At 38.8% G+C, this 17339-nt stretch overlaps 1 protein-coding gene across 2 annotated transcripts in view; it reads right to left on the bottom strand.

Annotated features, from left to right (window-relative positions):
- DENND3 (DENN domain containing 3) overlaps window positions 1-17339 on the bottom strand; it is a 322502-nt gene that overhangs the window by 89168 nt on the left and 215995 nt on the right. For both annotated transcript variants that reach the window (XM_053715396.1, XM_053715397.1), the window contains 2 exons: window positions 2009-2268; window positions 876-1046 (listed from right to left, as the gene is read on the bottom strand). In XM_053715396.1, the coding sequence (XP_053571371.1) occupies window positions 876-1046; window positions 2009-2268 (431 nt within the window). The remainder of the gene's footprint in view (window positions 1-875; window positions 1047-2008; window positions 2269-17339) is intronic.

The following is a 17339-nucleotide window of genomic DNA, read 5'->3' as shown; positions in this document are numbered from 1 at the left end:
ACAACCGATAACAGAGAACCTATGCAATAGACCCCTGTTAGGGAAATCATTGCAATCAATAGGTAATACTCTCCACGTCCCTCTGACATTCGCCGTACTCTGAGAGGAATCGGGCTTCAAAATGCTGAGAAGCGCATGTCAACGTAGAAATCTTAGCACAAACTTACTTCACCACCTCCATAGGAGGCAAAGTTTGTAAAACTGAATTGTGGGTGTGGTGAGGGGTGTATTTATAGGCATTTTGAGGTTTCAGAAACTTTTCCCCCCCTGGTAGGTTTGTATATCCCATACGTCACTAGCTCATGGACTCTTGCCAATTACATGAAAGAAATAGCTTTTATAAGGTGAAATCACTAAAACATACTAGTTTAAGACACACAAAATTTTCACTTTGGAGAAATAGAGAGACACTTAAAAAAAATTGGACAGCATATTGTGCCTTAAAATAAACAAACCTGTTCTAAAATGTTTCACTTGTTTTAATTACAATTGTATATTGTGGTTTTGACTAATAAAACATCTACAGTTACATGTGGCTCCAGCGACTACTAAAGTATGATTTGACGCCCTCATTTAAAAAAGGTAGAGTGGCGTTCCTACACCACACCTGTCTGCTATCACATTATGCTTTATGGTATAACATTTACAACTCTATGTATAGGTTTGTACATGCAGTATACTAGGGCTCGACAAACCAAGGAGACATTGGCTCCTAGAATTTTACCCCTGGCTCCTAACTTTTTGGGTTATTCTCCATATATCTTTATACAACTACCACTGTTTGGCTCCTCAAAGAATGTCTGGCTCCTAAATATTCTTACTGGCTGCAATTTTTTAAATAGATTTGTTGAACACTGCAGTATACAATAACTGACCTTGTGATCATCAGCCATTTTCCTCCCAGCCCACATCTCCTTGATCATTAAATGCCACAGGTCGCACTCATTTTTCAAATTTGCTTCAAAGACAATTTTCCTTGTCGAGGTCTTAATTCGAAGGGTTGGTATCCTTAAAACTAGGAAGGCAACAGTGGTGCATTTAACCTCCTATTGATGAAAAAAACACGAGACAGCGCTGTAATTGCTAAAAACAAACTTGATTCATTTTTATGTATTTGGTATTTGCAGAAGAATTGTTTATTGCTAAATAGCCTTTATACCAAAATGCAATGTAGCCATCGATAAATAATGCTAATCTCAGTAGTTATAATAGGACTCTCAATAAGACTGGCATGAATAGTTATTTCAAATATGCCTCCTCTTTCAAGCATGGAAAATACAAAAATCTTGCTGCCATTTTTTAATAATTTATTTATTAATAAAAATAAGGCATCAAGTAGGGTTTATACAGCCAGGGACAGATGTACTGCTAGGAAGATACAATCTAAAAACATCTGCTATAACTATGGATTTAAAAAATATATATATATTAAACATTACAGCCCTTATTATGAGGAGTATATTTATGTAAAATAGTTACAATGTTCTATTAAGACAACGGTAGTTATTGCTAGAATATGATTGCTATCTTTCAGTATTATGTAATTATGCCCCACAATGTTCTTAATTCTTTCTTGTTTTGTTGACAAATGTCCCCCCCCCCCCCAATTTAATTATTCCGATTCACTGCGCTGGTATGATTTGCATGAAGGTATGATCTATAACCACATTATATTTACATTTAATAGAGAATGTTATGAGCTAGTCACTAGGAAATACACACTTTATATATATGTGGGGGGTCCTGCTTTCTCTCTATTTAAGAGATATCTTTATTACAAGACCAGTTTCAGATATTGTATGTAGTAACAATAAGGTTTGCTTAACCCTTTAAGGACACAGCTTTCAGTTTGCTCAATTGTTTTATGATGGAAAAATTCCATCATATGTCCTTAAGAGGTTAAAAGTAAATTGACCAAAGTATTAATTAATTGCATTTTCTCAGTACAAGGAATCTAAAAAAGTAGACAAATTTGAGATTCTGTCCTAAATTTACAAATATTCCTTACTTCAATATTTCGAAATGTTCCTATTTCAACATAGCCAGACCTTCCTTCCATCAGCAAGAATAAGCGCTTCTGCGTCATTGCGATCTTCCCAACTCCGTAATTTGTTTTAACGGAGCGGGAGAGCTTATAAACAAATTCATTGCGATCCAGACATTCTACTACTATGGGAGGTAAATTCACATCTTCAGCTTCTGCTTCACTTTCCTTCCAATAAGTATAGAAATCCCGAAATGTTTCAGGATCTATTTGTTTCTGGTGACCTAATGAGAAGAAGAATAAATGTATACATGAAATAAAAAAACAGCATTAGAATAATTGCACAGGTTGATTTGAATAAAACAGGTTAACTATTGGTAAATAATTAGAGCTCGGAAAGAGCAGATTTAAACTGATCAATAATTCAAATTGTTACACTCTTTTCAGAAATGTTTTCAGTACTACTGAATAGCTTTATAGAGATCCAAATGTGTGACAGCCACTGTATATAATACCCCACCCCTGCAAGCATAATACTTTACACATCACAAAACAAGAACCTAAATTATAAAGAGAGGGGAGAATGGGTTTGAGCCCTAAAACAACAAGTGACGTGGTAAAAACACAATAAATTTACCATGGCATGACGGGCTGGTTCTCACACACACTGGTAGAATCATATCATTGTAAAGGCTAAGTAATATGAACAATAGAAAGGAATAAAACAACTTCTGCCTTAGCCTGAGAAAGTAGTCTGTTACACCTTATTACAAAACACTTTCAGTTCACATAACTGCAATGCTAATAGGTAGAAACTGAGTTCAAATGCAAAAAGGGAGTGAGAGGGAAGGAGCCCTTTAAGTTTGAGGGCTTTCTACATCTTCCTGAAGTTGGAGACCCTATGCTGGCCAATACTAAATATGGTTCTCAGAGATAGTTTAACTTTAAAGGAAAACAAGGCCTTACCCATTGAGACAATACACTATATAAAAATGCTTATATACTGAATACTGCACAAGTATTCTGTGCATTGTTAAAAACAGTTGTAAAATATTCCCCATAGTGTATCAAGTTGAAAGTACATGGTGGTGTGTGTGTAAGGGTTACAAGTTGATACATGAAACAAATCTGAACAGATAATGTGGTTATCCAATACTGTTCACAACAGTCTTAATTGTCATTCAAGAATTGCTAAAACCAGTTCATGTCATTTTATACAAAACTTACCTAACACATTGGCTTCTCGTTTTTTAGCAATTCTTGAATGACAATTAAGACTGTTGTGAACAGTATTGGATAACCACATTATCTGTTCAGATTTGTTTCATGTATCAACTTGTAACCCTTACACACACACACACCACCATGTACTTTCCTTATGTCTGCAAGCTGATATTAACCAGTTTGGGCGTACAGCTGCAGGACGCGTATGCTCCGTGATATTTCTCCCTACATTGCTCTGTGTATACTGCAGGCTTGTGAGGGTAGACATTGGAGTGTGCATAGGAGTGTAGTTTGATTGTGGAGGTCTGCCTAGTCTTACCCTTACTTTACTTAAGGAACACATATCATTGTATGGGCTCTATTTACAGGGCTATTGTTTAGTAACATCTGATATATCTCTCATTTTTTCCGTTCATCTTTCTTTTTTTTTTTACCAAAAGATTATCACACTGTATACTGCAATTCTCTTTAGTAGCCATGGGATTAATGTTACCATGACAACATTAATTAAAGGGGCAGTCTACTCCAGATTTGTTATTTTTTTTAAAAGATAGATAATCCCTTTATTAGCCATTCCCCAGCTTTGCATAACCAACACGGTTATATTAAAATACATTTTACCTCTGTGATTACCTTGTATCTAAGCCTCTGTAGATTGCCCCCTTATTTCAGTTCTTTTGACAGACTTGCATTTTAGCCAATCAGTGCCCTCTCATAAGTAACTCCACGGGTGTGAGCAGAATGTTATCTATGTGGCACACAAACTAACGCCCTCTAGCTGTGAAAAACTGTCAAAATGCACTGAAATAAGAGGCGGCCTTCAAGGGCTTACAAAATAGCATAAGAGCCTACCTAGGTTTAGCTTTCAACAAAGAATACCAAGAGAACAAGGAAATGTAATGATAAAAGTTAATTGGAGAGTTGTTTAATATTTTATGGCCTATCTGAATCATGAAAGTTTAATTTTGACGACTGTCCCTTTAACCCCTTCACCCAAATAGACTTATATACGTTGTGCAGTACTTTGCCTATTGTACCTCACAACTTATATATATTTATTGTCAGGGTATCTGAAGTAACCTTAAATAAACTACAGATGTATCATAGAATCTAATATTTCATTTAGCTAATATCTACTATGAATTGATTTAGCTGCATTGCGAACAAACACTGGAATGGGTGATTTCAACCCCTCCCTTTTGCTCTCAACTACAGACTTGTAGAACAAAATAAATAGACAGGATTTCTAATGAAAAATAAACATTGGTCCCAAATTATAAGACATAATGTCACATCTAAAGAGCCTTTGATCACGGTCTCAGAAGAGAGATAACTGCTAATGAATTATTATTGGATAGCCTTCCCAGATTGAAATCTCTAAATTAATTTAGCCAATGAAATTCATACTTAGATAACAGGAACCCCTGTAAGGAACAGACTGTCCGTCTGTAAGAATAGGGGTATATACAAACATACTCAGAGGATACAGCTGTTCTCATCCAAGTGTTAAATTGTCCCTGCTTACACCAAATTCACATTCTCAGTTGGAAAGGCTGTTGGCTCAGATAAACAGCACATGAGAAACTAGATCTCAGATAAAGGAATTGTGCCTATTTCTCATGTAGTTTAAGATACTCAAATGAATATATATATTCAGAAAACATATTAAATATGAACACATGAATCTGGGAGATTGTCTATGCCTAAGAAGGGCAAACAGAGAAAGGAGAAACCATAGGGTGCAGTGGTAACTGTAGTTTAATTAAATTTTAGACCTGCCTTAAAATGACACGGCGGGCCTTGGACTGGATACACTACAAGAGAAATAAATTTATCAGGTAAGCATAAATTATGTTTTCTCTTGTTAAGTGTATCCAGTCCACGGATCATCCATTACTTATGGGATACCAATACCAAAGCTAAAGTACACGGATGATGGGAGGGACAAGGCAGGGATTAAGCGAAAGGAACCACTGCCTGAAGAACCTTTCTCCCAAAAACAGCCTCCGAAGAAGCGGCCTTGCAAATCTGTTCAACAGAGGCCTCATTTTTAAAGGCCCAGGTGGAAGCCACAGCTCTAGTAGAATGAGTTGTAATTCTTTCAGGGGGCTGCTGTCCAGCAGTCTCATAGGCTAGGCGTATAATACTCCGAAGCCAAAAGGAAAGAGAGGTTGCCAAAGCTTTTTGACCTCTCCTCTGTCCAGAATAAACGACAAACAGGGAAGATGTTTGACGAAAATCTTTAGTAGCTTGTAAGTAAAACTTCAAGGCACGGACTACGTCCAGATTATGTAAAAGACGTTCCTTCTTTGAAGAAGGATTAGGACACAATGATGGAAACACAATCTCTTGATTGATATTCTTGTTAGAAACCACCTTAGGTAAAAACCCAGGTTTGTTACGCAGAACTACCTTATCTGCATGAAAAATCAGATAAGGAGAATCACATTGTAAGGCAGATAGCTCAGAGACTCTCCGAGCCGAGGAAATAGCCATCAAAAACAGAACTTTCCAAGATAAAAGCTTAATATCCATGGAATGAAGGGATTCAAACGGAACTCCTTGAAGAACTTTAAGAACCAAGTTAAAGCTCCATGGGGGAGCAACAGGTTTAAACACAGCCTTAATTCTAACCAAAGCCTGACAAAATGCCTGGACGTCTGGAACTTCTGCCAGACGCTTGTGCAAAAGAATAGACAGAGCAGAAATCTGTCCCTTTAAAGAACTAGCTGATAATCCTTTGTCCAAACCCTCTTGGAGAAAGGACAATATCCTAGGAATCCTAACCTTACTCCATGAGTAATTCTTGGATTCACACCAGTAAAGATATGTACACCATATCTTGTGATAGATTTTCCTGGTAACAGGCTTTCGTGCCTGTATTAAGGTATCAATGACTGACTCGGAGAAGCCACGCTTTGATAGAATCAGGCGTTCAATCTCCATGCAGTCAGTCTCAGAGAAATTAGATTTGGATGATTGAAAAGACCTTGTATTAGAAGGTCCTGTCTTAGAGGCAGAGTCCATGGTGGAAAGGATGACATGTCCACTAGGTCTGCATACCAGGTCCTGCGTGGCCACGCAGGTGCTATCAGAATCACCGATGCTCTCTCCTGTTTGATTTTGGCAATCAGTCGAGGGAGCAGAGGAAACAGTGGAAACACATAAGCCAGGTTGAAGAACCAAGGCGCTGCTAGAGCATCTATCAGCGTCTCTTCTGGGTCCCTGGACCTGGATCCATAACAAGGAAGCTTGGCGTTCTGGCGAGACGCCATGAGATCCAACTCTGGTTTGCCCCAACGATGAATCAATTGAGCAAACACCTCCGGATGGAGTTCCCACTCCCCCGGGTGAAAAGTCTGACGACTTAGAAAATCCCAGTTCTCCACGCCTGGGATATGGATTGCTGACAGGTGGCAAGAGTGAGTCTCTGCCCAGCTAATTATTTTTGAGACTTCTAACATCGCTAGGGAACTCCTGGTTCCCCCTTGATGGTTGATGTAAGCCACAGTCATGATGTTGTCTGACTGAAATCTGATGAACCTCAGTGTTGCTAACTGAGGCCAAGCCAGAAGAGCATTGAATATTGCTCTTAATTCCAGAATATTTATCGGAAGGAGTTTCTCCTCCTGAGTCCACGATCCCTGTGCCTTCAGGGAGTTCCAGACTGCACCCCAACCTAGAAGGCTGGCATCTGTTGTTACAATTGTCCAATCTGGCCTGCGAAAGGTCATACCCTCGGACAGGTGGACCCGAGACAACCACCAGAGAAGAGAATCTCTGGTCTCTTGATCCAGATTTAGCAGAGGGGACAAATCTGTGTAATCCCCATTCCACTGACTTAGCATGCATAATTGCAGCGGTCTGAGATGTAGGCGCGCAAATGGCACTATGTCCATTGCCGCTACCATTAAGCCGATCACCTCCATACACTGAGCTACCGAAGGGCGCGGAATGGAATGAAGAATACAGCAAGCATTTAGAAGCTTTGATAACCTGGACTCTGTCAGGTAAATTTTCATCTCTACAGAATCTATAAGAGTCCCTAAGAAGGAGACTCTTGTGAGTGGGGATAGAGAACTCTTTTCCTCGTTCACTTTCCACCCGTGCGATCTCAGAAATGCCAGAACTATCTCTGTATGAGACTTGGCAATTTGAAAGCTTGACGCCTGTATCAGGATGTCGTCTAGATACGGAGCCACCGCTATGCCTCGCGGTCTTAGAACCGCCAGAAGTGAGCCCAGAAGCTTTGTAAAAATTCTCGGGGCTGTAGAAAACCCGAAGGGAAGAGCTACAAATTGGTAATGCCTGTCTAGAAAGGCAAACCTTAGGAACCGATGATGATCTTTCTGAATCGGTATGTGAAGGTAGGCATCCTTTAAGTCCACTGTGGTCATGTACTGACCCTCTTGGATCATGGGTAGGATGGTCCGAATAGTTTCCATTTTGAATGATGGAACTCTGAGGAATTTGTTTAAGATCTTTAGATCCAAAATTGGTCTGAAGGTTCCCTCTTTTTTGGGAACCACAAACAGATTTGAATAAAAACCCTGTCCTTGTTCCGTCCGCGGAACTGGATGGATCACTCCCATTACTAGGAGGTCTTGCACACAGCGTAGGAATGCCTCTTTCTTTATCTGATTTGCAGATAACCTTGAAAGATGAAATCTCCCTTGTGGAGGGGAAGCTTTGAAGTCCAGAAGATATCCCTGAGATATGATCTCCAACGCCCAGGGATCCTGAACATCTCTTGCCCACGCCTGGGCGAAGAGAAAAAGTCTGCCCCCTACTAGATCCGTCGCCGGATAGGGGGCCGTTCCTTCATGCTGTCTTAGAGGCAGCAGCAGGCTTTCTGGCCTGCTTGCCTTTGTTCCAGGACTGGTTAGGTTTCCAGGCCTGCTTAGATTGAGCAAAAGTTCCCTCTTGTCTTGAAGCGGAGGAAGTTGATGCTGCACCTGCCTTGGAATTTCGAAAGGCATGAAAATTAGACTGTTTGGCCTTTGATTTGGCCCTGTCCTGAGGAAGGGTATGACCCTTACCTCCAGTAATGTCAGCAATAATTTCTTTCAAAACAGGCCCGAATAAGGTCTGCCCCTTGAAAGGAATGTTGAGTAATTTAGACTTTGAAGTCACATCAGCTGACCAGGATTTGAGCCATAGCGCCCTACGCGCCTGGATGGCGAATCCGGAATTCTTAGCCGTTAGTTTAGTCAAATGAACAATGGCATCAGAAACAAATGAGTTAGCTAGCTTAAGAGTTCTAAGCTTGTCAACAATTTCAGTCAATGGAGCTGTATGGATGGCCTCTTCCAGGGCCTCAAACCAGAATGCCGCCGCAGCAGTGACAGGCGCAATGCATGCAAGGGGCTGTAAAATAAAACCTTGTTGAATAAACATTTTCTTAAGGTAACCCTCTAATTTTTTATCCATTGGATCTGAAAAAGCACAACTGTCCTCAACCGGGATAGTGGTACGCTTTGCTAAAGTAGAAACTGCTCCCTCCACCTTAGGGACAGTCTGCCATAAGTCCAGTGTAGTGGCATCTATTGGAAACATTTTTCTAAATATAGGAGGTGGGGAAAAGGGCACACCGGGCCTATCTCACTCCTTACTAATAATTTCTGTAAGCCTTTTAGGTATTGGAAAAACATCAGTACTCACCGGCAATGCATAGTATTTATCCAGCCTACACAATTTCTCTGGCACTGCAATTGTGTCACAGTCATTCAGAGCAGCTAATACCTCCCCAAGCAATACACAGAGGTTCTCAAGCTTAAATTTAAAATTAGAAATCTCTGAATCAGGTCTATCCGAATCAGAGACGTCACCCACAGACTGAAGCTCTCCGTCCTCAGGTTCTGCATATTGTGACGCAGTATCAGACATGGCTCTTACAGCATCTACGTGCTCTGTATCTCGTCTAACCCCAGAGCTATCGCGCTTGCCTCTCAATTCAGGCAATCTGGATAATACCTCTGACAGGGTATTATTCATGATTGCAGCCATGTCCTGCAAAGTAATCGCTATGGGCGTCCCTGACCATATTAGCGTGCGTCCCTTGAGCGGGAGGCGAAGGGTCCGACACGTGGGGAGAGTTAGTCGGCATAACTTCCCCCTCGACAGACCCCTCTGGTGACAATTGTTTTATAGATAAAGACTGATCTTTACTGTTTAAGGTGAAATCAATACATTTAGTACACATTCTCCTATGGGGCTCCACCATGGCTTTTAAACATAATGAACAAGTATCCTCTGTTTCAGACATGTTTGTACAGACTAGCAAGCTTGAAAACACTTTAAAGCAATATAAAAAACGTTACTGTGCCTTTAAGAGAAACAAATTTTGACAAAATTTGAAATAACAGTGAAAAAAGGCAGTTACACTAACAAAATTTTTACAGTGTATGTAACAAGTCAGCAGAGCATTGCACCCACTTGCAAATGGATGATTAACCCCTTAATAACAAAAACAGAATAACATATATAAAAACGATTAACATGCCAGCAAACGTTTTATATTACATTTTTATAAGAGTATGCATCTCTATTAATAAGCCTGATACCAGTAGCTATCACTGCATTTAAGGCTTTACTTACATTAATCTGGTATAAGCAGCATTTTCTAGCAAATTCCATCCCTAGAAAAATATTAACTGCACATACCTTATTGCAGGAAAACCTGCACGCCATTCCCTCTCTGAAGTTACCTCACTCCTCAGAATATGTGAGAACAGCCATGGATCTTAGTTACTTCTGCTAAGATCATAGAAAATGCAGGCAGATTCTTCTTCTAAATACTGCCTGAGATAAACAGCAAACTCCGGTACCATTTAAAAATAACAAACTTTTGATTGAAGAAATAAACTAAGTATAAAACACCACTCTCCTCTTACGACCTCCATCTTTGTTGAGGGTTGCAAGAGAATGACTGGGTATGGCAGTTAGGGGAGGAGCTATATAGCAGCTCTGCTGTGGGTGATCCTCTTGCAACTTCCTGTTGGGAAGGAGAATATCCCATAAGTAATGGATGATCCGTGGACTGGATACACTTAACAAGAGAAATAAGGAATTGGAATAATTGTGCTTTATACAAAAAAATCATAACCACCACAAAAAGGGTGGGCCTCATGGACTCTTGCTAATATGAAAGAAATGAATTTATCAGGTAAGTTCTTACATAAATTATGTTTTCTTTCATGTAATTAGCAAGAGTCCATGAGCTAGTGACGTATGGGATAATGAATACCCAAGATGTGGATCTTCCACGCAAGAGTCACTAGAGAGGGAGGGAAAAAATAAAGACAGCCAATTCCGCTGAAAATAATCCACACCCAAAACAAAGTTTAAATCTTATAATGAAAAAAAACTGAAATTATAAGCAGAAGAATCAAACTGAAACAGCTGCCTGAAGTACTTTTCTACAAAAAACTGCTTCAGAAGAAGAAAACACATCAAAATGGTAGAATTTAGTAAAAGTATGCAAAGAAGACCAAGTTGCTGCTTTGCAAATCTGATCAACCGAAGCTTCATTCCTAAACGCCCAGGAAGTAGAAACTGACCTAGTAGAATGAGCTGTAATCCTTTGAGGCTGAGTTTTACCCGACTCGACATAAGCATGATGAATCAAAGACTTTAACCAAGACACCAAAGAAATGGCAGAGGCCTTCTGACCTTTCCTAGAACCGGAAAAGATAACAAATAGACTAGAAGTCTTTCGGAAATTTTTAGTAGCTTCAACATAATATTTCAAAGCTCTAACTACATCCAAAGAATGCAACGATCTTTCCTTAGAATTCTTAGGATTAGGACACAATGAAGGAACCACAATTTCTCTACTAATGTTGTTAGAATTCACAACCTTAGGTAAAAATGTAAAACAAGTTCGCAACACCGCCTTATCCTGATGAAAAATCAGAAAAGGAGACTCACAAGAAAGAGCAGATAATTCAGAAACTCTTCTAGCAGAAGAGATGGCCAAAAGAAACAAAACTTTCCAAGAAAGTAATTTAATATCCAGCGAATGCATAGGTTCAAACGGAGGAGCTTGAAGAGCCCCCAGAACCAAATTCAAACTCCAAGGAGGAGAAATTGACTTAATAACAGGTTTTATACGAACCAAAGCTTGTACAAAACAATGAATATCAGGAAGACTAGCAATCTTTCTATGAAAAAGAACAGAAAGAGCAGAGATTTGTCCTTTCAAGGAACTTGCAGACAAACCTTTATCCAAACCATCCTGAAGAAACTGTAAAATTCTAGGAATTCTAAAAGAATGCCAAGAAAAATGATGAGAAAAACACCAAGAAATGTAAATCTTCCAGACTCGATAATATATCTTCCTAGATACAGATTTACGAGCCTGTAACATAGTATTAATCACAGAGTCAGAGAAACCTCTATGAATGAGAATCAATTGTTCAATCTCCATACCTTCAAATTTAAGGATTTGAGATCCTGATGGAAAAAAGGACCTTGCGATAGAAGGTCTGGTCTTAACGGAAGAGTCCACGGTTGGCAAGTAGCCATCCGGACTAGATCCGCATACCAAAACCTGTGAGGCCATGCTGGAGCCACCAGCAGAACAAACGAGCGCTCCTTTAGAATCTTGGAAATCACTCTTGGAAGACGAACTAGAGGCGGAAAGATATAGGCAGGATGATACTTCCAAGGAAGTGACAATGCATCCACTGCTTCCGCCTGAGGATCCCTGGATCTGGACAGATACCTGGGAAGCTTCTTGTTTAGATGAGAAGCCATCAGATCTATTTCTGGAAGTCCCCACATTTTAACAATCTGAAGAAATACCTCTGGGTGAAGAGACCATTCGCCCGGATGTAACGTTTGGCGACTGAGATAATCCGCTTCCCAATTGTCTATACCTGGGATATGAACCGCAGAAATTAGACAGGAGCTGGATTCCGCCCATACCAGTATTCGAGATACTTCTTTCATAGCCAGAGGACTGTGAGTCCCTCCTTGATGATTGACATATGCCACGGTTGTGACATTGTCCGTCTGAAAACAAATGAACGACTCTCTCTTTAGAAGAGGCCATGACTGAAGAGCTCTGAAAATTGCACGGAGTTCCAAAATGTTGATTGGTAATCTCGTCTCCTGAGATTCCCAAACCCCTTGTGCTGTCAGAGACCCCCAAACAGCTCCCCAACCTGTCAGACTTGCATCTGTTGAAATCACAGTCCAGGTCAGAAGAACAAAAGAAGCCCCCTGAACTAAACGATGGTGGTCTGTCCACCACGTCAGAGAGTGTCGTACAATCGGTTTTAAAGATATAAATATTGATATCTTTGTATAATCCCTGCACCACTGGTTCAGCATACAGAGCTGAAGAGGTCGCATGTGAAAACGAGCAAAGGGGATCGCGTCCGATGCAGCAGTCATAAGACCTAGAATTTCCATGCATAAGGCTACCGAAGGGAATGATTGAGACTGAAGGTTTCGACAAGCTGAAACCAATTTCAGACGTCTCTTCTCCGTCAGAGACAGAGTCATGGACACTGAATCTATCTGGAAACCTAAAAAGGTTACCCTTGTCTGAGGAATCAATGAACTCTTTGGTAAATTGATCCTCCAACCATGTTCTCGAAGAAACAATACAAGTCGATTCGTATGAGATTCTGCTAAATGTGAAGACTGAGCAAGTACCAAGATATCGTCCAAATAAGGAAATACCACAATACCCTGTTCTCTGATTACAGACAGAAGGGCACCGAGAACCTTTGTAAAAATCCTTGGAGCTGTTGCTAGGCCAAATGGCAGAGCCACAAACTGGTAATGCTTGTCTAGAAAAGAGAATCTCAGAAACTGATAGTGATCTGGATGAATCGGAATATGCAGATATGCATCTTGTAAATCTATTGTGGACATATAATGCTCTTGCTGAACAAAAGGCAGAATAGTCCTTATAGTTACCATTTTGAATGTTGGTATCCTTACATAACGATTCAATATTTTTAAATCCAGAACTGGTCTGAAGGAATTCTCCTTCTTTGGTACAATGAAGAGATTTGAGTAAAACCCCAGCCCCTGTTCCAGAAATAGCATCAGGGACAGGAAAAACTTCTGGAATAACTACAGGAGATTTAAAAACCTTATTTAAACGTTTAGATTTAGTATCAAGAGGACCAGATTCCTCTATTTCTAATGCAATTAAGACTTCTTTAAGTAAAGAACGAATAAATTCCATTTTGAATAAATATGAAGATTTATCAGTATCAACCTCTGAAACAGAATCCTCTGAACCAGAGGAATCATTATCAGAATCAGAATGATGATGTTCATTTAAAAATTCATCTGAAAAATGAGAAGTTTTAAAAGACCTTTTACGTTTACTAGAAGGAGGAATAACAGACATAGCCTTCTTAATGGATTTAGAAACAAAATCTCTTATGTTAACAGGAACACCCTGAGTATTAGATGTTGATGGAACAGCAACAGGTAATGGAACATTACTAAAGGAAATATTATCTGCATTAACAAGTTTGTCATGACATTCATTACAAACAACAGCCGGAGGAACAGATACCACAAGTTTCCAGCAAATACACTTAACTTTGGTAGATCCAGCATCAGGCAGCGATTTTCCAGAAGTATCTTCTGATTCAGGGTCAATCTGAGACATCTTGCAATATGTAATAGAAAAAACAACATATAAAGCAAAATTGATCAAATTCCTTAAATGACAGTTTCAGGAATGGAAAAAAATGCCAGTGAACAAGCTTCTAGCAACCAGAAGCAAATAAACAATGAGACTTAAATAATGTGGAGACAATAATGACGCCCATATTTTTTAGCGCCAAAAAAGACGCCCACATTATTTGGCGCCTAAATGCTTTTAGCGCCAAAAATGACACCACATCCGGTAACGCTGACACTTTTGGCGCAAAAACGTCAAAAATGACAAGTATGACGCCGGAAATAACACAGAAAAATTTTTGCGCCAAAAAAGTCCGCGCCAAGAATGACGCAATAAAATGAAGCATTTTCAGCCCCCGCGAGCCTAACAGCCCACAGGGAAAAAAGTCAAATTTTAAGGTAAGAAAAAAATTGATTATTCAAATGCATTATCCCAAATAATGAAACTGACTGTCTGAAATAAGGAATATTGAACATCCTGAATCAAGGCAAATAAATGTTTAAACACATATATTTAGAACTTTATATAAAAGTGCCCAACCATAGCTTAGAGTGTCACAAAAATAAGACTTACTTACCCCAGGACACTCATCTACATGTAGTAGAAAGCCAAACCAGTACTGAAACGAGAATCAGTAGAAGTAATGGTATATATAAGAGTATATCGTCGATCTGAAAAGGGAGGTAAGAGATGAATCTCTACAACCAATAACAGAGAACCTATGAAATAGACCCCGTAGAAGGAGATCATTGAATTCAAATAGGCAATACTCTCTTCACATCCCTCTGACATTCACTGCACACTGAGAGGAAAACCGGGCTCCAGCCTGCTGCGAAGCGCATATCAACGAAGAATCTAGCACAAACTTACTTCACCACCTCCATGGGAGGCAAAGTTTGTAAAACTGATTTGTGGGTGTGGTGAGGGGTGTATTTGTAGGCATTTTGAGGTTTGGGAAACTTTGCCCCTCCTGGTAGGAATGTATATCCCATACGTCACTAGCTCATGGACTCTTGCTAATTACATGAAAGAAATCAAAATTTCAACATGTCTTAACCTATGTATTTTTGAAAACATAGAAGTTTTAAGGATTCGAAGTTTGGACAAATCTTATATATATATAGTTTTCAAACATTAAATATGTGCCTCAAACTTTTAAATAATAGGTACGAATAAATGGATATGAAATTGTCTGTTTGTATAATATTAAATTACATCATATGTTTTTATACACTCATCAAGAGATATACAGATATGCAATATTTATATTGATATGGGAAAGTAGTCCAATATAAATATACTTATGTGAAATGACATCTGATTGCTGATCTCAAGGTATGTATGTGATATTAAGATGATAACTGAGATATTAAATTAGATCCATGCTAAAAGTATTACAATCCTTTTGAATACCCATATATTTTAAATGTATAAGAATTACTTTGTATTGTGGGAAGTGTATCATGTTTAATATTGATGAAATGCCCAGATTAAATAATATTAAGTGATCCTATACAAATTGAACATAATTGTTTGCTGAGGCAAGAAATAGTGAATACACTAAATATACATTGTAAAAATATATATATGAATCTATATTAAACTGTATAGCAGTGTTGAAAATGAAACGGTCTTGTCTGCTGCCCCCGATGGCCTAAATCCAGAATTACAACCAAAAGACATTTGGCTGTTAAAATGACTTTTCCCAGACGCCAATCAGAGAAGAGGGCGTATCCAAATCTACTTAATGATTAAGAGATGGGGAGGAGTTTTGTCTCAGACAAAAACTCTCTGCACACAGAGAAAGGGACCATGGACGAAAAATTTTGCTGTTGCCACTTTTGCTTATAAGAGAGACCAGTGTGCGAACACAGTTTTCTGTAAGACAAAAACGTTGGGACACTCTTTGTGGATAAGAGACTATCAAGATTAATTCTCTTACAAATGTGCATAGTTTCCCTAGAACATATGACGATAGACATATTTGGATATTAACTGAAGTCTCAAACTGGCGATCTGGTAAAGTATAAGAAACTGTTAAATAGATATAATATTTAAATCAAAGGCATTCTAAGGCTATAGTTAGATTACAGCTGGTAAATTTAAAGAGCATACTTTGTATTTTAAGCTTGTGTTCATAGTCCTGTGTAGTTTAAAACTAGTCATATTTAGTGCTAAGTCATTTATATTTGCAACTATATATTTTAGAATTTGCCTTATTGTAGCTAAATAAGATTGATTTCAGCTCACATAAATTGGCATAGAAATTGGCTGTTAAAATATCTTGTTATATTGTTTAACTAGGCACTGTTAAAGTTAGCTGTCCATATTCTGGTATTTTATTGTGCTATTTTAATGTGATTCATTGTGAATCAGGTAAATTGTAAAGGTATATTGTTTTATGATCTTTGTATAGAATATTGTAACAGCTTAAGTGTGATTTATATTCTAGTTTCTATAAATATAATTCAATGTGTTTATAACTAACTAATCTTAAAGTATTTAGGAATAAATATTGATTTTAATTGTTTTGTATATGCATTTTAATTGGAGGTTATTTTAAAGAATAATTATTAAATAAATTGTATTCTAACCCTGCTATATACTGACATTATATATGTATGTTTGACCTTCAAGAAGCACCAGCAGTCTCGGCTGTTAAGTTACAGCTGCAGTTCCTGAGCTCCAGGCATCTGTCTGCATATGGAACTGGAGCGCGATCGGTGCCCCAGTTCCATATGAGGGCAGATGCCAGATCATTACACACAGTGACACTGTCTGTGTCACTGTGTGTAACGATTGTCAGCTGGTGCCGGCGGTAGGTGCGGAAGGGAATCTGGGAAGCGGATGGCCGGCCCAGCAGCTAAACTACAGAAAAAAGGGGGAGGGGACCACTACACTACAAAAAAATGATAAAATCAAAACAAACAAATAAGTTATTTATATATATATATATATATATATATATATATAAATATGTTTTATAGGTACTGGCAGACAGCTGCCAGTACCTAAAATGGCGGGCACTAGCTTAAAGGATGGAGTGTTAGAGAGCTGTTTGGGGGAGGGGGAGATCAGGGAGGTTGGAGGGATCCTACACTGAAGGAAATATAAAAATAAATAAAAAATATTTAATAAAGAAAATTGACAGAATTTCTGGGGGTGACTAGTAGGGGAGGGAAGAGAGCTTGTTGGGAGGGATCAGGTAGGGATCAGGGGGTGGGAAGTGTAGGTGGGAGGCTAATCTCTACACTAAAGCTAAAATTAACCTTAAAGGCTACCTAATTAACCCCTTCACTGTCAGGAATAATAGAAGTGTGGTGCGCAGCTGCAATTAGCAGCCTTCGAATTACCAAAAACCAATGGCAAAGCCAAATATGTCTTCTATTTCTGAACAAATGGGATCCCAGAGAAGCTTTTACAACCATTTGTGCCATGATAGCACAAGTGGTATGTAAATAATTTCAGTGAGAAACA

This window comes from Bombina bombina, chromosome 5 (genome assembly GCF_027579735.1).
Source record: "Bombina bombina isolate aBomBom1 chromosome 5, aBomBom1.pri, whole genome shotgun sequence".
Taxonomy (NCBI): Eukaryota; Metazoa; Chordata; class Amphibia; order Anura; family Bombinatoridae; genus Bombina; species Bombina bombina.
The sequence above is the reverse complement of the archived record's forward strand: the minus strand, read 5'-3'. Positions and strand labels throughout refer to the sequence as shown.